Source organism: Salmo salar, chromosome 09 (genome assembly GCF_965601325.2).
Source record: "Salmo salar chromosome 09, fSalSal1, whole genome shotgun sequence".
NCBI classification, from domain to species: domain Eukaryota; kingdom Metazoa; phylum Chordata; class Actinopteri; order Salmoniformes; family Salmonidae; genus Salmo; species Salmo salar.
In genome coordinates this window covers 128,477,364-128,501,063 of record NC_138299.1, presented here as the reverse complement: position 1 = coordinate 128,501,063, position 23,700 = coordinate 128,477,364, and the positions used below count along the sequence as shown (strand labels likewise).

General features: G+C 46.4%; 1 protein-coding gene across 17 annotated transcripts in view; it reads left to right on the top strand.

The window, feature by feature from the left end:
- LOC106612562 (histone-lysine N-methyltransferase MECOM) overlaps positions 1–23,700 on the top strand; it is a 179,346-nt gene that overhangs the window by 132,394 nt on the left and 23,252 nt on the right. For 16 of the 17 annotated variants that reach the window (XM_014213830.3, XM_014213824.3, XM_045724474.2 and 13 more), the window contains exon 3: positions 18,019–18,153. In XM_014213830.3, coding sequence (XP_014069305.1) covers positions 18,019–18,153 — 135 coding nt within the window. Of the gene's footprint in view, positions 1–15,555; positions 16,262–18,018; positions 18,154–23,700 lie in introns of those variants that run through there. The other variant, XM_014213831.3, reaches the window with a different exon arrangement.

Below are 23,700 nucleotides of genomic sequence, written 5' to 3'. Positions count from 1 at the left end.
TCTGTCATGCAGATGGGGCTAAATTAGCTGGTGAGAATATCAGAACAGACAGAAAGCCATGTCACTGACGCGTCCCAATAGAAAATACTTCTGCTTCCAATTATAGCCACGGAGTGATGATAAACTGTTGTGAGTGGCGGACAATAGTACACAGTCAGGGCTGGCTGTTGGTCTGGGCTGGGCTCCTACCCTGGTGGGGGGAGAGGAGAGGGGAGGGGAGAGGGGAGAGGGGTGGGGTGGGGTGAGAGGGGTGGGGAGGGGGGTCAAGCAGGAAACAATGAGCTGTCCAGGGAAGAGTCCCACCACTGAATGAGAGAGAGGATCTGTGGGATGAGTCACAGGGGAGATTGAGTGTATTTGATATTTTTAGGATCCTCTCCTCAGAGGATGTTGAACCATTGTCTGGGGCAGACATAGTGGAGTGGAAACTACAGGGAAACTATACCGTTTCTAGCGGAAACATTTACTGCTACCGTTGCCTCTCTAACTAAAACAGCTCGCCCACTACTGCAGCGTTCACGCCAATGTGACCCAAACATGCAGCTAACCAGTGATCCAGTGTGTTTTCTATGGACATGCTCGAAGGGCACAGTCAGAGCGCCTCCAAACCAAACCCCAGCCTTGCCAGCGAGTGTGTGTGTGTGTGTGTGTGTGTGTGTGTGTGTGTGTGTGTGTGTGTGTGTGGTGTGTGTGTGTGTGTGTGTGTGTGTGTGTGTGTGTGTGTGTGTGTGTGTGTGTGTGTGTGTGTGTGTGTGTGTGTGTGTGTGTGTGTTTGGTTTGGTTTTTCTGTCCTTTGACATGTGGGGAGATTTTTAGGTTTAGGGTTTAGCTTTAGAATTAGGGATAGGGGTTAGGTTTAGGGTTAGGGTTTTTGGGATTAAGGTTAGGGTTAAAGTTAATGTTAGGTTTAGGGTTAGGGGTTATGGAAAATAGGATTTTGAATGGGAATAATTGTTTGTGTCCCCACAAGGATAGTAAAACAAACATGTGTGTGTCATCACAGCAGCCAAATAACAAGGCTGGCCCCGCCAGGGCCCCCGCTGTCAGCGCTGTGATCGATGGCCTCCGCTTTTGACTGCCCCCCCCCAGATTGGTCAGTGGTGAAGAGAGGAGCAAATATAGACCCTGTAAAAAAAGACAGAGGGGTCATCCCATCCAACCCCATCGCATCACTGACAGACGGATAGAGCGAGAGAGAGAACGAGGGAGTGAGAGAGAGAGAGGTAATGATGGAGAGAGAGAGATAGATAGAAGGTAGTGTAGTGTAAAGCCCGGGCCCGTTGATTGCCAGTATCTTCTTTGATTCAGAAAGTAGACATGTCGTGCTGGTTTTTTTCCTTTGTAATGCGTCCAGGAATCGCCGGCCTTGAGACAATGCTACATTTTAGTGATTGCAGCGCCGCAGCTGTGGCCACAGGAATGCAGCCTATCCGTCCTCCTCTCTCTCTCTCTTGCTCTTCTTTCTCCTTTCTCTCTCACTCTTTCGCTCCATCCATCTGTCTTCCTACCCTTGTCTTTCTATTCCCCCCATTTGTTTTTCTTCTTTTCTCCCTTTCCCTCCCTCTCTCTGTTTACCCTGGGGGCTTGAGTCTGGCAACCCAGGGATATCTCTGATTAACACTGAGGCCTTGCTGCCAGGGGCCCTTTCTCTCTCTGTCCCCCCCACACCTCTCTCTTCCTCTCCCCCTCTCTCTCTTTCTCTCTCTCCTTTTCTCCTCTCGCTCCCCCCTCTCTCTCTCCCCCTCTCTCTCTCTCTCTCCATGTGTTCCTGGTATGAGGATTGTTTAGGCTGGCCTGTTTAGGCCTCTAGGGGTCGCTGTAGGGCTCACACAGACAGGTAGACAGACCCTCCCTTGTACCACACGGTGGTGATGACACATGGTACCCCCCCTCCCCTCCTCTCCCTAGCCCTCCCTGTGCCATCTCTGGCAGGAGAGGCTGGTTCGTCCACAGACAGACCAGTGTTTAGTCCACAGGAGGGGATAGCAAGCCTACCGCTGGGCCTGATAAGGGATGAAGGGATGACAGAGGCCACTCAGATATACACATATGCACACAGTAATGCACCCGAATACACACACCAACACATCAACACACACACGCACAAACACACACACACCTGTGCTGACGCAGCAAGCAAGTCCTCTGCCCTGAATGCTGTCGTACACACGCCTGTAATCTGACACTTAGAAACAGCGGGCTCCACAGACTTCTTCCTATCCCTGCTATCTGTTTCTGTGAAACAGTCTAGATTGTCAGCCAATCAGCTGTCCTGAGGGACAGAGCTATGAGTTAGCGCTGTAGTTTATTTGGCAGAAGACACACACACACACACACACACACACACACACACACACACACACACACACACTCACACACACACACACACAGAGGAGCGGGGCTTATAGGCCTGTCTGACTCAAGAGCTTATTGTTGCCTCTCTCTCTCTGTGTCTCCATATAAGTCAAGCTGAGCTGACTGGGTGTACTTGACCCCTCACTCTCCTCTTTTCTTCTCCTCCACTCCTCTCCTCTTCTGCGTGTGGTCCAGCCACCTGTCTCATATTGCCTATAGTAATGGAGCTGTCAAATTCCAGTCCTACTCCTTGTGTGTGTGTGTGTGTGTGTGTGTGTGTGTGTGTGTGTGTGTGTGTGTGTGTGTGTGTGTGTGTGTGTGTGTGTGTGTGTGTGTGTGTGTGTGTGTGTGTGTGTGTGGTGTGTGTGTGTGTTTGTGTGTGTGACTGGAGGGTATCTTATCCAGGGGCTGCTATCTGTATTTACCTGCCTGCCTGCCAGCCTGGTGTGGGCCTTCCTCTCTCTGGCCTGGCTGTCTGGTCCTGTACTTTACTTGGCAGAGCTACAAGCTGCTACAGGCTGCTACAGGCTGCTACAGGCTGCTACCGGCTGCTACAAGCTGCTACAGGCTGCCACAGGCTGATACAGGCTGCTATAGGCTGATACCGGCTGCTACAGGCTGCTCCAAGCTGCTACAGGCTGCTACAGGCTGCTACCGGCTGCTACAAGCTGCTACAGGCTGCTACAGGCTGCTACCGGCTGATACAGGCTGCTACAGGCTGCTACAGGCTGCTACAGGCTGCTACCGGCTGCTACAAGCTGCTACAGGCTGCTACAGGCTGCTACAGGCTGCTCCAAGCTGCTACAGGCTGCTACCGGCTGCTACAAGCTGCTACAGGCTGCTACAGGCTGCTACAGGCTGATACAGGCTGCTACAAGCTGCTACAGGCTGATACAGGCTGCTACCGGCTGATACAGGCTGCTACCGGCTGCTACAGGCTGCTACAGGCTGCTACAGGCTGCTACAGGCTGCTACCGGCTGCTACAAGCTGCTACAGGCTGCTACAGGCTGCTACCGGCTGCTACAAGCTGCTACCGGCTGCTACAGGCTGCTACAGGCTGCTACAAGCTGCTACAAGCTGCTACAGGCTGCTACAGGCTGCTACAGGCTGCTACAGGCTGCTCCAAGCTGCTACATGCTGCTACAAGCTGCTACAAGATGCTACAGGCTGCTACAGGCTGCTACAGGCTGCTACAAGCTGCTACAGGCTGCTACAGGCTGCTACAAGCTGCAACAGGCTGCTACAGGCTGTTACGGGCCTGCTCCAATGGCAAAGGGATTGTTGACGTTTCGACTCCAACACAAGTCTCCCAACAGTCTAATTCTCCCCTCTCTGGCTAAGGTGTACAGCTGAAACTACCAACATGTTGTTCAGTGACATGGTTGTCCAGTGGTCCTCCAAAGAAAGTTATGTTAGGGATACTAGGTCCTGGCACAGGGAGTGGAATGTGGTATGGTTCAGTCTCTTAGCCTGGTCCCAGATCTGTTTGTGCTGTGGCGTGCCACTGACCGTAGGAGTTGGCAAGGCAGCTGAAACAGATCTGGGACCAGGTTAAGAGACCGCTCTCTCCTGATTAAGTTGCTTATTGGTTCAGTACCCTACAAGCTGTTACACTGGCCAAGCTGAGTTAGAACAAGTGCAAAACAATAATTGTTTTTAATAAATTAGGTTATGTTTGTTGTACAATCCCAGTCTTCTACCCACTTGTTATCATTTTGACTGTATTTGACTGTATTTGAGATGTTTGTGTTTTGTGTGTGTGTGTGCGTATGCGTGTGCGTGTGTGTCAGGAGCCCTAAACAGAGCTCATCAACAGACAGGATGTCAGTTAGATCTCACCATTGTAATAAGGGAGATGTTGTCACCCAACAGGGGAAATGGACATTACTGTGTGAGGGTGACTGAGGACGAGCAAGGAGTCTGGCTCTGAGTGTATGAAACTAGCTACACACACCACACACACACACACACACACACACACACACACACACACACACACACACACACACGTGCACACACACACACACACACAAAAGCACACATACACACTGCAGGACCCCACCTGCAGCTGCAGTCCCCCCACCTAAGCTGCCCAAGATAAATAGCAGCATTTGATAGGTTCTCACCTCAGTCTCCTGGTGAGACAAAGGGAAACATGGGAGACATTACCAGGGAGACTGACTGAGAAGCAGACATAGTGGGAATTCAGTCCTATTCCCAAACAACCCGTGTTCCTGTCACCTCCTATTCCAGCTGGTCACTTCACGCGCAAAACCATCACAAGGCATACTAACACACACGGGTGGGGCCGGGTGGGGCCGGGCAGAGATGGGTGGGGCCGGGTGGAGCGGGCTGCGATGGAGGGAGGGATGGAATGCAAATGAGGTAGGCGGAATGGGGTATGTTGGGGGGGTTGGGACAGGGGGGTCCGTTGCTAAATAGGGCAGGGTGGAGTGGGTGTTTGTGGGGTGTTGCTGAGAATATTGGACCATTACATCATGTGGTCTGCTGGTTTAAAACAAAGAGCCCCTGGTCCAATTTGGAACCCCAGAGACTCTTCCTGTGCTGTGTTGGTCCCACTGTATGAGACTAGGGGGCTTGTTGTGCACTCCGCATCCAGCCTCCAGTAGTGTACTTAAAGGGAGGGGGTGAAGATAGTTAAGTTCAGGTGGGCCATGCTCTGGACTTCAAACACCCACATTAGAACCAACAGTCGCACACAGGATATTGCACTGTGTGGATGGTGTGAGAGAGAGAGAGAGAGAGAGAGAGAGAGGACGCTTTGTATCGGGCCCATTAGAGCCTAAACCGATACTAATGAAGCCGTTTCCTGTACAAACGGAGCGACTCACGGAAGAAACTGCCTCTGCTTTTAATAAGGGTCCCTGTCCAGTTCCAGTTAAGACGCTGGGATTTGGTATTGGGTCGTTCTTTCGCACTGGTTACCAGCGGAACCCCTCAGAAAAGTTAATTACGCATGATTAATGGAGCGGTTTCCTTCCAATGATATCTGTGACAGCACAAAGCTGTCGCAAGGCTTGTCAGAGAGAATTCGAGCTGAATAAGTATTTATGTGATCGTATGTGATGGGTCTCCTCTCACCAGCACCGGCCCTCATCAATCAAGACCTAGCTGCTCGCAGTACTGGGAAATTGGTCTATCAGCGCGGCTGGGCTCCCTGTACCACCCCTCCACCCTCCTCCTCCATCCACCTCCCTTCCTCCCCATTCAATCAGGCCCGGGGCTACAATGCTTCTTTAGCTCTTACTTCTGACCAACACAGGGGTCACAGGGGCGGGGCAGGGGGGACTGTGGAGCCAGAGCCCATCCATTACAGCTCTTGTTTCTCTCAGTGGCAGCCGGACGACGGGTTTCTATTAGGAGCTCCTGTCTATTCAGCACCAAGATTACACTAGCCCCCCCCCCCCCCCCCCCCCAAGCCAGCCTTGGTCCCCCCACCCTCACCCATTCCTATCCACCCTGGGGGCCTCTGTCGCCTCAACTCCCGCCCCTCATCCCCCCCTCAGTGTTTTACACCGCACAGTCAGTGTTTTTTTTCTCTGGCCAAGATGACAATAAACAGCAGAGAGAGAGAGAGAGAGAGGGACCTGGCCACTGGCTGGAGGGGTAGAATGAGAGGAGACACTCTGACCTGTGGTTTAGTGCTGTTGGCTGGGTGTGGATGGGTGTAAACTCTCTGCACTGTCGGTCCGGGTAACGGGATGGCTTTGAAGTACCGCCATGTATACACACAGTCCTTCCCATCCCATCAGTATCCCCTTAACCTCCCCCCACACACACACACACACATACATACTCTCTCTCTTTCGTAAACAGATGTGAAGAGCTTGAGCACCTGGCTAGAAACATTGGGGCCATCTCGGTCTAAAATGTACACAGTCCTGGATCAGTCCTAGTTACATCATCAATACGAGCCGGCCTAGATTTCATCATTAGCACGGGCCGATGGAAGATCAAACCGCCACACCTCCTGTGTTTAAGAAGCTCGTTTGTCTCCCTGGGTTGAAGAGACTCTTCATTTACTTAATATGTGTTAGCACTTGAGTGCCGCAAGAGAGAATATTGTTAGGGTCGCTGAATGGATGGGGGTCTTCCTGTCAACGTGAGAGAGAGAGACAGTGCGCCTGTCAAACAAACAGAAATTGAATACGTCGCCTTTTATCAGAATATCCACAGTGTGTAAATACTCCCTCTCTCTAGATTATGACTAACCTCACTTCTTATAAACACCAGGAGTGAACACATTTGTCAGGGACATAGAGCTGAGGGTGTGAGGAAGCTGGAATTTTCTACTCTTAGGGCAAAGGAGGCTCTACTTGTTCTGACTGGAGGACAGGGGTGGGGAGGAGAGGAGGGGAAGGGAGGAGAGGAGGGGAAGGGAGGAGAGGAGGACAGGGGTGGGGAGAAGAGGAGGGGACGAAAGGAGAGGAGGAGGACAGGGGAGGGGAGGAGAGGAGAGGAGGGGAAGGGAGGAGAGGAGAGAAGAGGAGGACGGGGTGGGAAGGAGAGTGTGTGTGTACATGCGTGTGGAGAGAAGAGAAAAGGAGGACGGGGAGTCTGGGTGGGGCACGCTAGTTCTTTAAGACTCTCTCACTCTCTCTGGCTGGTTTAGGGCCTGCTGGCAGCGGCTGGACGAGTTCACGGGATCGGAATGCTTCTGCAGGGGCAGCGTAATCAGGACCAACTTCCTCTAATTGAGAAACAAGGTTGCCTCGCTCCCCGGGTCTTTTGTTTCAGTCGGGCCACGCTGACAGAAAGGAGGAAGCTGCCGTCTGACAGCTACGGGACATGTTGTGTGTGTGTAAAAAGTGTGTGTGTGTGTGTGTGTGTGTGTGTGTGTGTGTGTGTGTGTGTGTGTGTGTGTGTGTGTGTGTGTGTGTGTGTGTGTGTGTGTGTGTGTGTGTGTGTGTGTGTGTGTGCACGCGCGTGTTTGTGTGCGTCTAAGCATGGACAGTAACTATGGTGTCTATATCTGGGTCTGTGCAACACGTGTACTGTATTTGTGTGGGTATGTTTGTTTGTTCTGAGCCATCTCTCCACATGCAAACAGAGAGATTTAAAGGGGAAGTTAAACACTAAATAACTCATACCCTCCCAATGCTAGTCTCTCTCAGTGCAGTCTGACACACCACTAACCACTGTCTTTAACTGTTAAACGAACCCTTAGGGCCATAACGGTACTGTATCCAGACAACCCACCTGTTTGTTACTCATCTGTTCATGAGTAAGCAAACACCTCCATTGTGGCTTTCCTTTATGAGTATCTCAGAGAAAGAGTACTGACCTAGGATCAGGTCTCCTTTGTCGATATAATCATTATGATCTAAAAATCTAAACTGAATCTTGATCAGAGGTGCTTTGTGATTGTGAAAACTGGCCCTGATTCCTTCCGGGTTAATGTCCCTGGCTTAAAGACGTTTTGTTGCTTTTCTCCAGCAGCTTATAGAGCGTGGGCCTGGGACTTTTGTCTTTGTTAAATGTTGTGTGACAATGGAATTTTCAGAGGTGCCATCCAGATAAAGAAGTGAATTGCGAGCGAGGGGGAGAGAGGTAGGGTGTGATGATGATATGGGTGGGTGTCATGCTCCATCAGTTGTGCCAGAGCGGGGAGGAAGGGAGGGATGGTCTGGTCATAGTTCAGCAGTCCTCCATCACTGCAGACCCCCAGATCCACCATCGATCCCCGGCACGCCCTGCCAGCAGACACCACCTGTGATTGATCCCCAAATCAGTCCCTCACAAACCAGCGCCGTAAAACCCATAACAACCCATCATAAAAGCTGATTTATCTCACCCCGGCCCCGGCCTCCGGTTCCAATATTAACCCAAAAGTGTATGACACCAGAATGATTGGTCTGGAATTGAATAAACCTTGAGTATTGACGCACCATGTCTGATGACTCAATCAAGTCGGACTGCTGCAATGTGCCACGGTGTGATTGCATTGTTTCAGGGTTGAGGGGTAGACCTGCGTGCCCACACATCACACACACATACACACCTTTTGACTGTTGGGGAGGAGATGGGAGCATAATGCATAGTTTCTCAAATAAGTCTCAGATTCCCAGGATTTGTGTGGACTGCAGCGAAGTCAGATGTGCGTGTGCGTGTGCGTGTGTGAGAATTCCAACTGGAAGCTGTGTCATATAATGAGAGTGTTGGTCTGAATGGCAAAAGCATGGCGGAGCAGCACCATGTGCCCTGTACTCAGCACAAAGACCTTGGTTAAATATAATTCTGGCCTAACTTATGGGCCTCTGATTGTGCTGGAAACCAGTGAAGCCTTAAATAGGAGCTGCTCCATGTCCCATGGAAGAGGGTTAGTGAGTTTGTTGGCTTTTTCTGACGTTTTTGAGGTTTTTTGTATTGATGATGCAATTTCCTCTGGACTCAAATGAGGATGTTTTCAAAGTAAATGACTGTCTTACAATACAGGCAAGTGCTCCCCCACAACAATGCATGCCCTGATTCTTGTTTTGGGTATTATTATGGAGGCAGAATGTGTTGGCTTCTTAGCTCATTGGAAAGTCCTTGTGAATTAAATGTGTGGTTTTGGTATTTTCTGTCATTAAAAGGTGTGTGCAGACCTAACACGAAAAAATGTAAAGCTTAAAGAAATGGGGCAATTCATGGAAAGCCGTGTTTGGAAAGGCACGCCCCCAAGCCATCAACCCGCGCCTTGACTCTGCACCTTGGTGACGTGTGCGTGATGCCATGGTTATGTCTGAACACCTGCGTGTAAAACTAGTCAGGGTAAAACTGGTCATTAACAAGTTTACCTTTCTGAAATGACATAAATCTAGCCTAGCCACCGAGGAGGGGGAGTTGTTGGGGTGGGATGGATGGAGTGGAATGGGCTCTCTTGGAGAAACGGGTGTTTGAGTGTCTTGCTTCATCAGACATTATATGTGACGGCTTTTTCACATATCCCGGAAACAGTCAATATTAGCCTTTCAATTGGTCACGGTGTATGAAAAGCACGCAGTCCCTGTCTCAAGTGATCTCTATTTCAAACGTGGCCGGACAGCTCCATAAATGTAATGAATGTGCGCCACCCGCTCCTCTGAACTGGTGTGTTCTATTGCATCTTTCCTTACATAAAGGGGCTCTTTTAAAGATGATATCTACGAGCGTTTAAGAAACAATTTGTTCACCCTGCAGCGACTAACAACATGCTCTAATTACCGGGCGTTATCCGGGTGGTGCGGGCTGGCTGGCTTGCTGGCCAGGCTTGTTTTACTTTCCAGCTCTCCGACGCTGAATTTATGTTTTCAAAACGTTACCTTTGACTCCAGTGCGACTTTATCGCACCCCGTGGTCCAAATACACATACAGAGTTGCCTGTGTGCTGAGGCGCTGCGGAGGAAGCCTGTTGGACCTCTCTCAGACTCAGTAACACCCCCCCTCCCCTTCTCCTCCTCCTCCTACTCAGCCCCCCCACCCGCGACGGTGCATTCCTCCGGCTGCTCTTTGGAGCAGGGGCACACGCCGGGTAGCTCCAAAAATCAGCTGCATGTATGTTTTCAAGTCCTCGCCACACTCTCTGATTTTTACATTTACCTCCTCCCACAGTGTGAATAGTAGCCTACATTGTACCTCAGGCCAGTGGTCATGTTTGGTCAATGCCTTGTTTTAACGCTCCAGTCACGTCTAGTCATTCCTGCTGTCAATTCAATTTACTTCATTTTAGCTACAGGAGACAATATATCTTATTCACATGCAGAATCTCTTATAGATTTGGATCTTTCTGGAATCGGAATAAAAGGGAATTGAACCGTCAATGTGCAGCAAAGATACTTTTACGCACACTTTAAAAATACTTTTAAGCACACGTTATTGACTAACATAGATCCGGGTTCATGCATCACATAGCCTATATCTGACAATATTATTATTATATCAAAACGAAGCTTAACTGTGAGGTTAGACATTCATCACAGCACCCTGTTGCTGCTAAAGCCTATAGCATAGGCGCATAGGTTAATTAATATATTTTAAAGCAACAGGGATCAAAAAGCTCTTCCTAATTCTCTGTTTATTGCATTGCCTATTTATACTTAGTTTTTTCTAACATCTCCCAGTTATATTTTAGCTGTCAGCATATGTCTGCTTCTCTCCCACTGCTGCACAGTCTCGGGTGGGAAAGCGCCTGCATGTTGTCGGGATGGAACCTGGCCTGGGCCCCACTGCAGAGCAGAGCTGTCACGGGAGTGGGCTGGGGGGCCTCTACAACAGAACAGACAGTGCCAAAATGATGGGGTACTAATTCGGAAAACACGCAGGGCCCAGTCATCAAAGGCCGAAGAATTTGTAGGAAATCATCCCTCTCCCGAAATGCCTGGCTGACCCCGGCAAATGAAAATAATCCAAAGTAATTAGAAGTGAGCTGGTCTGGTCCTGAGAGCCCCGGGCGGCAGGGAAAACATAGCGGGCGCGCTGTGTCGCTCGGAGGAGCTGGGCTGAGCCAGGGGGCCGCTGACCTTGTCCACATAAAGCTGTGATTTATGAAGTGCAGGGCACAGCAGCGGGGCTTCTGTCTTCTCCCGGAGAACCAAATTACCGAGGTGGAGATTAACACGCGCTCGCAACGGGTCTACTTCCAGACCAAGGAAATGTTTTATTTACATTTTTCCCCTTTCATTTCCTCTGCTCTCTTTTAATGCGAATTGGTCCGTGAGGAGACTCCCTCCAAACAGGGACTTTTTGGAGGGGTGAGGGCTGGGGGTGTTCGGTGGGAGAGATAGTAGCCATATGCAAAAATGTCAGTTTCTGCTTTGACTTAAAATGTAAAAAGTATCAATGATATGGTTTATGCAGTGTCTATTTTACTCACCTGGATATGTTTACCGATAGTCTATTGTATTTGATATGTATTTATTTTTAAAATCTCGATTAGGCTACATTATAGATATTAGAACCCATATTTAGAACACTAAAATATTCTGCATAATCATGACAAAATAAAGTTGTTGGCTAATTCGCAGTGAAGTCACTATAACTGTTCAAATTCTGATAAGTCCTAAAATTACACACCATGACACGGGTGTTGTATCAAAAGTTATATCACTCCTAAATTCGTTTGAGTTTTTAAATATGTTTTTGCCACTTGATTGAATCGCCCCACTCTTAACCAAAAGAAATTGTCTAGGTGGGCCCGTCTGTAGAGACTCATGATGGAGGCTTAATGCAGCTTTTCGCCGGTGTCAATGGGAGGTCTCTCCATATGAATGGTGGAACTATTTCATGTGGATTTGGCTGCGATATTTTATTTTTCTTCTCTTTTTTTCCCCTCTTCGGGAGGATGTGCTGGAATTCACCTTATACACAGTGTTTCCATTAGAGCGACTCAGCAGCCTGACTCGTTACGGCGGTCGGCATCGGGGAGTAGCTCCCTCACGGAGTCAGTTTGCACCTACCCGGCCCAGGAATCCCCACCGAGGGGCTCGTGGTGCCGTAATGCTCTGACTCATACACAAGCTGAGTGTAGATAAACAAGTCAAACAAATGAAGCCCTTTTATAAACCAGATACACACTAATGCATTTTGAAGTCTTACCATAGATTTTCAAGGGGATTTAAGTCAAAACTGTAACTAGGCCACTAAGGAACATTCAATGTCACCATGTTAGCAACTCCAGTGTATATGTGGCTTTGTGTTTTAGGTTATTGTCCTGCTGAAAGGTGAAAATGCCTCCCAGTGTCTGTTGGAAAGCAGACTGAACCAGATTTTCCTCTAGGATTTTGCCTGTTCTTGGCGCTATTCCGTTTCTTTTTATCCTAAACTGCCTAGTCTTTGCCGATGACAAGCATACCCATAACATGATGCAGCCATCACCGTGCTTGAAAATATGAATAGTGGTACTCAGTGATGAGTTGTGTTGGATTTGCCCCAAACATAGAACTTTGTATTCAGGACATGAAGTTATTTTCTTTGCCATATTTGTTGCAGTTTTACTTTAGTGCTTTAATGCAAACAGGTTGCATGTTTTGGAATATTTGTATTCTGTACAGGCTTCCTTCTTTTCACTCTGTCAGTTAGTTTAGTATTGTGGAATAACTACAATGTTGTATATCCATCCTCATTTTTCTCCTATCACAGCCATTAAACTCTGTAACTGTTTTAAAGTCACCAATGGTGAAATCCCTGAGTGGTTTCCTTACTCTCCGGCAACTGAATTAGGAAGGACGCCTGTATCTTTGTAGTGACTGAGTGTATTGATAGATACAATATCCCATAATGTCAAAGTAGAATTATGTTTTTAGACATTTTTACAAATGTAATTGAATAACTTATCCACATCCAAAGGCATATTCAATGTCTGCATTAAGTAAATATATATATCTACCAATAGGTGCCCTTCTTTGCAAGGCATTGGAAAACCTTCCTGTTTTTTGTGGTTGAATCTGTGTTTGAAATTCACTGCTCGACTGAGAAACTCGCCAATTACAAATAATTGTATGTGTGCGCTACAGAGATGAGGTAGTCATTCAAAAATCATGTTAAACACTATTATTGCACACAGAGTGCATGCAACTTATTATGTGACTTGTTAAGCAAATGTTTACTCCTGAACTTATTTAGATTTGCCATAAAATAAGACATTTCAGCTTTTCATTTTTAATGAATTTGTAAAAATGTCTAAAAACATAATTCCACTTTAACATTATGATATATTGTATGTATACCAGTGACAAACAATATGAATTTAATCCATTTAAAATTCAGTCTGTAACACCAGACAATGTGTAAAAAGTCAAGGGGGGTGTGAATACTTTCTGAAGGCACTGTAAATAGCCCACTGATATCCTGTGAAACTCAAGCGAAAATAATTTGTTATACCAAAGTAGCCTCATGTTTCCTACACTGCAATATAAATTGGGAAAAGCTTTGAAAATGTAGTGATGGATTTGTCCAATACTTAAACTGAGAACATTTTCCCAAGTAATTGAGTTGCTAAAACAAACAACTAATACAAACAAATCAGCATGAAAACCCTTGAGAAATTTCACAGCACTTTTAAGTCGATGTAGAAAAAAACATTATCCGGATGCCGCAGATGTGAAGTGTCACCCAAATCAGAATGAAACGGTAAGTGGCGTAAAATAGGAGAAATAAAAAAAGCCTCGAGCAGGCTTTTTGGTTTGTAATCTGTTATTAAACAGCTATTACACACTTTATGTGCTATAATCATAACAACAAAGGCTTGGGTTCTTTTGATAAAGCCGAACTATGTAATATACTTACGTAATATAATGGACTAGACTATGTGGCGAGTTTTTCAAATAAACATAAATTAGGCTGTGGTTTAAATCACTATACATGGGGGATTTAACAAATGAACAAATGTTTTAAAATTCACTTCCACGGCTCCTCTTATTGTGGATCCAAGAGATGTATTGTAGGTCGTTCAGGTGATTATATATTCAGGCCCATGCAACTGAATCTTTCATGTCTCATCTAGCAATTTAACGCCTTAATGTAGACGATGTTGTGTGCTGCAATTCTGCGGACGAGAAAGCAATGACCCCCATCTCAATAACTCAGCGTCTCCGCGCTTGACTGATGCACTTTTCTCAGGAGATATAGGCACACAGGCTGGGAACTTCGTTCAGTATGGAAGGCTTACAACTCAAATTTAGGCTATCCATGAATCTAAACGCTGTTCAATTCTCCACTAAAGAAAACACCTATCAAAATTGGTCTGCATGGCATTAAAGAACGTATTGAAAGGCAACTAATTCCTTTTAAAAGTTTGTTCAGTTGAGAACGCCATCTCCTGACTAGGGAGAGAAGTACAGGCTGAGAAACCGTGAGCGGCCTCTGGTCCAATCTACATTTACCCCAATTTACCCTGGTCACTCGGACCTGCTAGTGATACCACAAAACCCTTGTTTATCCACAAACGTTTCCTCCCTTTCAGAAAGAGCTCTGGTCTCTATCAGAATCCTCGATCAGACCCGGAGAGGCCCGGGCAATCACTTTCCCAGATTACTTGTATTTAATAAACAATGGATCATAAAACAAATCCCTCATCCTGACAGGAAGAAAATAGAACAGCTCATAGCTTGAGCTTTCCCAATTTATGGCTAAATTAAAAAGGCTTCCAACAATGGACAAGTCGAGGAAAGGCAGGAAATCAATGAGCTGCGGACCGGGGGCTCTTCTGGGTTCTCAAGCAGCGCGGACTATGGGAATCTCTGGCGAGGTTCACCTTATTTACACATGATTTTTCCTGTCCTTCCTGCACATTTGCTCTGCAATTTCATCAAACAATGGCCATTATCTGGGATAGAAGGTCAATGTCACAGATAGCGGCCACTGAGACATATTAATAATCTCTTCGCACCCCCCCAACCCCCCACTCCCCCCACGCCAGAACATTATAAACCCCTGTTCATGCTTGCCCTGAATAATCAAGTAGGCTATAGCCTACTTTTGTATTATTCTAAGTGGTCTATTTTTCCCCCCGATTTGATTATCCAAAAGAGTTTAGAGTTGGACATAAAGGTTAAGAAAAAAGAGTGAAAATGGACAACACAATAGCATTAGTATTTAAAAAAAAGTTTAAACATACAAACAAGCAACAACAACAACAAAAGCAGAAAAAAGTCTTAATTGTATGCATGTTGGCCCTGCTGTATATGCAAGCTGTTACCATTCATTACCATTCATTACAGTTTAGCAGAATAATATTTAGAAAGCTATAAATTGTATTGGTATGTTTAGAAATGTGTGTAACAACACCATGCAAGATGGTGGCATGTTGGTCACCTGCGTCCTGTGTCTCTCAGAGCGGCTAGGGCGAGACAGGTCATTGTGGCGCATGCCTTGTCTGTCTCGTAAAGCAGGTGCTCCAAGCAAACAAGGAAAGCGTCACTTAGGCCTAACAATAAAAGTTGTTGTTTTCACTTGGACTATTAATGAGGCTTTATTTCATTAAAACAATACTTTTTTACATTCCATTACGTATTTTATGAATAACACAATTATTTTGTAAATGTATAATATTCTTAGATGAGAGTCACTGTCATCATTCAGAAGTCTAAGCTAATAGCATTTTGTGCTTTAACTGGGCTAGGAGTGAGCCGCGAACCCACCCCTCATTGCTCAGGGAAAAACGAGTGAAATGCGAATGATTGCATAATTATTCGGTGGTTTCATTAAAGGCAAATTGGGCTGGTGTGTGTATGTAGTCAATAGCATAGAAGCCCATCCCGACCTCTCTCTGACCTCGCCTCTCCACCGGTCCCCTGTCACTTTAAAATTTACTGCGGGTAGAGTCGCTCAACTTCCGACTGCGGACAGGCAAGATAGCCCGTTTTGCATTGCTCTCTATGGATGGGCGAGCAAGATCCTCTTTAAGAGACAGTCCGTGAAACAGAAACACACACATCACACAGTACGGGACGCGCAAGTAGGTGGGCGATCCTTCCATCTCACTATCACGCGCCGGGGGGAGAGAGAAAGGAAAAGTCGCTCGCTCCGCCGCGCTGACACCTGGGAACAGTGGAGGTTCAGAAAGAGAGGAGCGGACGAGACGGGCTCGCGCTGACGGGCTCAACTTGGACCAAGTTAATGTGCCTAGGGATTATGCCGGTGTCTACATGACAATAAGTGAGCGAGAGAGAGAGAGAGAGAGGAGCAAACGTCTTGTGGGTCGGAGAAAGAGAAAATACACTGTCAAATCCCTTGGCGCTTTCAAGAACACAGGGCATTACACAAATGGAGCAAAACTAAACGATCGATACATTTTCACATTTTTGTGGTTATTTCCAAACAAGACATTGCAGTTTTCATCAACAGTTTTCATTTTATTTTATTTCTGCGCACGTCGTATTTGCAGATATTGTATTTTTGCACCAATTGTGCAGAGGATTTACCACGGTAAGCAGCGATCTATTTTATAACCTTTGTTCGTTTGGTAATAAAATTCTGACGTGTTCTTTCTCAGTGATAAAATTATGGTTATAATTAATCGTATGAGCTCTCAATATAAATTAATTGTCAAACTATTGACAAGTATTTTTACAGAGTGAGTCAATACGTTTTCATCAGACATGATTAAATATTTTAGGCAACATAAACATCGATTGGTGTTCTTAACCGATATTCAATTATGGATCAGAACAATATGTCTTGCTTCTTCTTCACGTAACTCTTATCACTTATCATTTCCTGCCATTGATTTGTTTCCGAATAAAGTTTATTTACTACGTCAGTAATAGGCTATATCCTATATGCTTTCTTTTTTAAATCGTGTTTATAGGCAAACATGTTATAGGCATATTATTGGTTCGTTTTTATTGATTAAAACATTATCTGTGTTTAAATTATAGGCAATAAGTAAGATGTCATTTTGCATTGTCTTGCAGAATTTAATTCATAATGCAAAGTGAATTTAGCAAATAAATAAAGATTATGTGCATTGTTGACACATGTGCTTATCACATTTTCAAGGTAGGCCAGAAAAAACCGAGCATTCGGCTATTTTGTTATTTTGTATGTATGTTATAAATTGTGTAGACTGCAACGAACTCCTGTCCTGGCTGACATTCACAGTGGCCTTTTCACAAGAATTATATCTCACCTTAATTCGTTGTAAATTGTTTTATTTCCGAATAATTATTAGGCCTATCATTTATCTATTCCTAGCATCTATCTAAGTACAATGACTTTTTATTGTATGTATAGGCCTGCTTTGGTCATATGGTAATATAGTTAATTTACTGAATATGATAGGGTAGTTAATTATGCCTACATAGCTGATAATAAAGTAGAAATGAGGGAGTTCTTTATAAAATTGGTCGTGTTTTGGTTGAGTGAATGGTGTGCATTAAAGGTTATTTGCATGTCGCAGCCCGCTGGGGTTAACGTGCTTTGGTCCTTTTCACTCCTAAATATTAGGCGCTATTGTCCAATATCTCCTCATCATCAACCCTCTGAGAGACTTTTCAATCAACTTCAGCTTTATAATAATATTACGTTTTATTTCAAAAGAAAACCAGTTGATATCAGGAATTGTGGAATAGAGTAAATGTTTCAACAAATGTTGATACGAATATAAATGTGTAATAATAATTTAATTACACCGTTTTTTTGGTTTCGACAAAATACCAACACTGATTTTGGGGTTGCTTTTTGTGCCTTAATTTATTCAGCACAACTCAGTATTTCATTTTTAGGTGACTTGATAATAAGCATTGTTATGAAACATGTTGCACACAGTGAAATGGCTCCAATATGTTCATTTTGATTACCATATTCATGAGATAATTGTAAATGTTCAACAATAAAGAAATACATTTGTTTTGATATCTTAAAGACATTGTTTTACATGTGAAGTAATTGAAAGACATGCCTTTTAGTTGTGCACATTCAGCACAGTGATATTCTCTATTGCTTTTCACTGCTGTCCTAGAGAGTGTGACTGTGTATGAGTTTGAGTGGGCTTTTCATTTGTGTGTGTGTGTGTGTGTGTATGTGTGTGTGTTCCTGCCCTGCGTGTGTAATAATGCAGCCTCACAACAGTGTGGCCTTGTTTCTCGGTGGGAGGTATGTGGTTCGTCCATGTGGCCACAGTAACCTGTGCAGAATCAGATAGAGATCAAAGTGTTAACCCCCCCCCCTCTACCTCTCTCCAGATCTTGGACGGGTCGGGCCATGTAAAGTTCTGTGTGGATGCCAGCGAGCCTGATATCGGGAGCTGGCTGAAGCACATCCAGTTTTCCCCCACGGCCCACCAGCACAACCTGACGCCGTGCCAGATAGATGATCAGGTATGTGAAGAGGAGACCGCCCTCCTGCCTGCCACAGGGCCTCATGTCCTGCCTGTTGTTGTGTTAGAAGGTGTTATTGTGATCTAGTTCAGATAGCCCCTGTGCGGCCCACCCTGCGTTCAGTATCAGCTCCCCTCTCCACACACACACACACACACACACACACACACACACACACACACACACACACACACACACACACACACACACACACACACACACACACACACACACACACACACACACACACACACACACACACACACACACGGCCTCAGAGGGCCCATCTGTGTGTTGTGTTTCTGTGTAATTGTGTCTTGGCTTCGGTGTGTGGAGGACCACAGGGCCAGATCACACACGGCTGTCGTGCTGATAGTCACAGACACTTCACACACGCTTGCACTGTATACTTCCAGATATGTGTGGAATGCCCCATGGCTCTTTCTCTCCTCACCTGGGAGAGACAGGACAGGAAGGCCTATCCGACACATAGGGGCATTTTCACTTCACTCATTCACTGGTTAAATCGTATTTTATGGACTCAGACTACACACACACACCTATAGTAAGGGAGACTTTATTTGACATGGACAGTGCATTCCATGTCTTGACGGAAGATAAATTGATAGAAAAGTTTGCATCACTTTTCATGACTTCTTCATAAAGAGTTTATAAATACTTGTATATGTTGCAGATAACAGACAAGGAAATGTAATATTGATGACTGGATGTAATTTGTAACTAGAAACATTGTCATCATGATTATACTCATCATTAACATTTTCATAATGTCACTATACAAACGGTTATTTAACACTCCAAATTATTTAGAAAAAGTGTATTTTGAGAGGAAGACTACTTCAGATTCTTATTTGACAGAGTAGTATAATGAATCCCAATGGGTGTGTCCCAGTTGTCACCCTATTTTCTATAGTGCACTATGTATGCCCCCTATAAGAGCTCTGGTCCAAAGTAGTGCGCTATGTAGGGAAAAGGGTGCCATTTGAGACACAAACCAATGTGATGCAGTGTTTGATGTAGCCTTCTGATTGGCCCTCTCTCTGAGGTGTGACTGTCTGTTTTCTCTGTGGTTCTGCTCGGGTGGCTGTCTAAGTCTGGCCTGGGTCATGGACAAGGCTGTGATCAGATTATTGCTAGGTACCACACACTGTCACAACACTGTCTTCACGTCTTCCGGACAAACCTGATGTTTTTCATAGCACAATTCCGTGTGTAAAGTGGAGTGGTCTGGTTGGACGTCAGAAAAGTCTATTAGTTATGTTTCTATCAGAGTATGAATGTGTGTGTTTGTCTTTTATATGCCTCTTTATCCACACACTGTGCATGATCGGGCCCTTTAGCAGGACTATGTGAATGTTCATTGCGGTTCTGATGGCTCCCCGTGCTCCTCATCCTAAAGCTGGAAGTGAGGAATGTAGTCCCTTACCTCTTTCCAACAGGTTTTACAGCTGCTGGGAAGTGCTGACTGTGAAGTCAGCCTGAAACCACATATTACACCCTCTTACACAATCAGTCCCACATTGTGGACTAACCTGGCTTCAATCCTCTTATTTCTGACCTAGTCCTGTTTATAATAAAACTTTATGTCCAATCTCAAGAGGGTGAGGAAAGTAAAGGAGAGGAAGAGGGGAATGGGGGAAGGGAGGAGAGAGAAGAAAGATAGCTAGAAGAACTGTCAGGGGTTCCTACTCGGGTGTGTGTGTGTGTGTGTGTGTGTGTGTGTGTGTGTGTGTGTGTGTGTGTGTGTGTGCGTGCGTGCGTGCGTGCGTGCGTGCGTGCGTGCGTGCGTGCGTGCGTGCGTGCGTGCGTGCGTACGTGTTCGACATAGGGAATAGCAAGGCTTGCATAGTGCTGCAGCAGTATGGAGTGTGTGATCATGTCTTAGCTTTAAGAGCTGGTCAAAGTTAGCTAAGTATAAACATGTGTAACATGTTAGTTTAAACAGTGTTATTACCGATAACAATAACTACTCATCAACGCTCTGCACTGCAGTCGGTGACTATTGGGTCTCATTCAATCAATGATCTGAGATCAGATCTGTTGGGAGTAAAAACTGGGGTTTTTTTCATCACCATAGTGGTGAATTAAACTGCTCTCTGGTCAGATTCACCTGTGATCATCACTGAGCATTGTACAGAGAATAGATTTGAAGTATATTTACTATGGAAATGTCTCAACCATATCCCACTCGTACAGTAGCCTACATGGGACAGGCTGAAGGGTAAATGGATTAGCAGTGTAATTCTCATGATCTGACGAGCGACTAAAGACTCTTTCATAAGACTGTGGATGGATATGAGGGATAATCTCATTAGCCATATTGATTCTCCCACGCAGCACAAAGAGACATGAAGTGGATGAATTGACTGTTTTAATGTGTGAAAGGTTCTGTGATCATAGAAATAGACTGGAGAGCTGAGTGTCTCAGTGTGGAAGTGCTGATCTAGGATCCGTTTTGTCTTTTGGATCATAATGAATACAATTATATAGACAGGGAGGAACTGATCCTAGATCAGGGCCCGTATTCATTAAGTGTCTCGGAGTAAGAGTGCTGATCTAGGGTCAGTTTTGTCTTTTGGATCATAATGAATACAATTATATAGACAGAGAGGACCTGATCCTAGATCAGCACTGTAGCTGGTGGCTGGCATACCTGATAGATGACCTATCTGAGAGGAAGGACGTTGGAGGAACAGAGAGGGCGTGTCAGTGTCCCGAGGAAAATCGGACTCTTTGTTTGCACTAGTGACTAATGATGTCAAGGTAACCAACTTCTCCAAGATAATAGCCTCTGATACGTCTGTAGTTATGACCTCTACAAGAAACACTGTGAGATAGAGAGAGAGAGCGAGAGAGAGAGAGAGAGGGAGAGTGTATTGTGTGTGTGTGTGCACGCGTGCATGTTTGTGCATGTGTGTTTGCTCATGTGTTTGTCTATGTATGTGTGTGCGTGTGAGTATGTGTGTTTGTCTAGGTACCTATCCTCAGTGCCTCCTTGTGTGTTATATTGGCCCAATCCCCCATTGATAATGCAAGGTAATAAAGTCTAATAATGATTGTGTATCCTGTGACTCCTGGCTGGCTCTAGAGGTCAAGTCTTGGGCTCTGGAGGTCAAGGCTTGGGGCTCTAGAGGTCAAGGCTTGGGCTCTGGAGGTCAAGGCTTGGAGCTCTAGAGGTCAAGGCTTGGGCTCTGGAGGTCAAGGCTTGGGGTTCTGGAGGTCAAGGCTTGGGGCTCTAGAGGTCAAGGCTTGGGCTCTGGAGGTCAAGGCTTGGGGCTCTGGAGGTCAAGGCTTGGGGCTCTAGAGGTCAAGGCTTGGGGTTCTGGAGGTCAAGGCTTGGGGCTCTAGAGGTCAAGGCTTGGGGTTCTGGAGGTCAAGGCTTGGGGCTCTAGAGGTCAAGGCTTGGGGCTCTAGAGGTCAAGGCTTGGGGCTCTGGAGGTCAAGGCTTGGGGCTCTAGAGGTCAAGGCTTGGGGCTCTAGAGGTCAAGGCTTGGGGCTCTGGAGGTCAATGTTTGGGGCTCTGGAGGTGAAGGCTTGGGGCTCTAGAGGTCAAGGCTTGGGGCTCTGGATGTCAAGGCTTGGGGCTCTAGAGGTCAAGGCTTGGGGCTCTAGAGGTCAAGGCTTGGGGCTCTAGAGGTCAAGGCTTGGGGCTCTAGAGGTCAAGGCTTGGAGCTCTAGAGGTCAAGGCTTGGTTCTCCAGAGGTCAAAGCTTGGTCCTCCGGAGGTCAAGGCTTGGGGCTCTCTCTCCTCAGTGGTTCCTGTCTAGTACAAAGGTGTGGCTGGCTGGCCCTCACAGTGTGAACTCAAACACTGTTCTTATCTAGCTCTCTGTTATTTCTAGCTACTGTCCATTTACAGCCCCAGACTAGGCTTCTCTCACTCTGTGTCAGCTTGCCCTTATAGGGGCAACTCATAAGGCTTTTTGAGAGGAGTTGGAGATCTGTACAGTGCAGAAACGTACAACCAGTTTGTGTGTTTGTGTGTGTGTGCATGCTTGCGTGTATGTGTGTTTCGGGGTGTGTACGGTATGTTTGTTTGTGTTTGTTTGAGTGTTTGTCTGTGGCGGCCCACAGGGAAGGGGCGTTCCTGAGGGGAATTCCCCCATGTTGGTACTCACTGCAGTGCCTGTGAGCCAGATTGTACACCATCTGCACAAGAGCAGAGATACTAGCTGCAGTAACTCGCTCCCCGTGGCCACATTCTGCCCCCTCTGTGCCACGGTCCACTAGCGGCTGTACCCTAAACCCAGATAAATTTGTGCTGTCTTGCCAACGCTTTGTCACTCATTGTCACGCAAGACAGCACAAACAGATCTGGGATCAGGCTAGCTGTACCCCTGATAGCTTTTCAAAGACTCCCCCTCAAAGATCCTATCAGTTTCTGAGGGCGGAATCCCTGCAGCTCTAGACGGCTGTCTGAACTGCTCTTTTATTGTTCCCAACCATCGATATTATTGTGGCCTGTTAGTCTGAGGGCTAAAGTCCTGGACCGAGAGCTGTTGACCGCGCTAGAACGGCAAGAAGGAGCTGGGAGGGGGTGAGAGGGTGGCTCTATACAGACGAGGGGGGCCGCTGAGAGAGCTAGTCGCTCGGCTATTGGGACCCTCTCAGTTCCTTGCATTCTCCTCCTGAACAATGGGGTCGAATCTGGCTCCCCTCTGACCAGGCCGCTTGGCCCTCGCTGCCGTCGCGCCGCACTGATGTCATGGCGAGCCGGGTACGTTATCTCCCAGGGCCGGTGTCCCTGTGACCCTCGCCCATCCCAGAAGACTGCCCTGTCATATTTCTAATAACCCCCCCCCCCCTTCCCGTCCAAATGTCACCACGGTGCTGTAAGGGAAGTTAGTAAGTTAAACCTTCAAGGCGTGCCAAAAATATCGCCATCTGTGATTGTTTGGGAGAGCATCTATTGTGTTCGTATGGGAAGTCCCAGAGATCTCAGGGTCTCTCAGATGACTCATTCACTATAGCCCCCCCACACACACACACCTTGGAGTAGGTGGATTGTGTGGATTGTGTGTGTAGTGTGTAGTAGTGTCTGTGAATGTGTGTTTGTGTGTGGCGTATATGCTGTGCATGTAAGTGTTTGCCTTTGAATGTATACTGTACACATGTAGCTCCACAGGTAGTCATGTGATCCTTAGTACTGTACATCTCTCCATATTTCTGTCACCGTGCACTAGGACCATGAGCATATAACAGTCCTTTTTGATAAAGCTTAGCATGATACTGGTATAGAGTGGGCAGGTAGAGTTTTGGCTACTCTATATACACACACACACACACACACACACACACACACACACACACACACACACACACACACACACACACACACACACACACACACACACACACACACACACACACACACACACACACACAGCATCACAAATATGTCACCATGCGCTGCAGCAGTACCACATCTTCCTCTCTTTTACTGCCTCTTCCTCAGAGGTCCAGCCGTGTTGAGAGCATTCTGGTCCCACTACTGACATATTATATGGCCCTCCCTTCTTCACGCTCA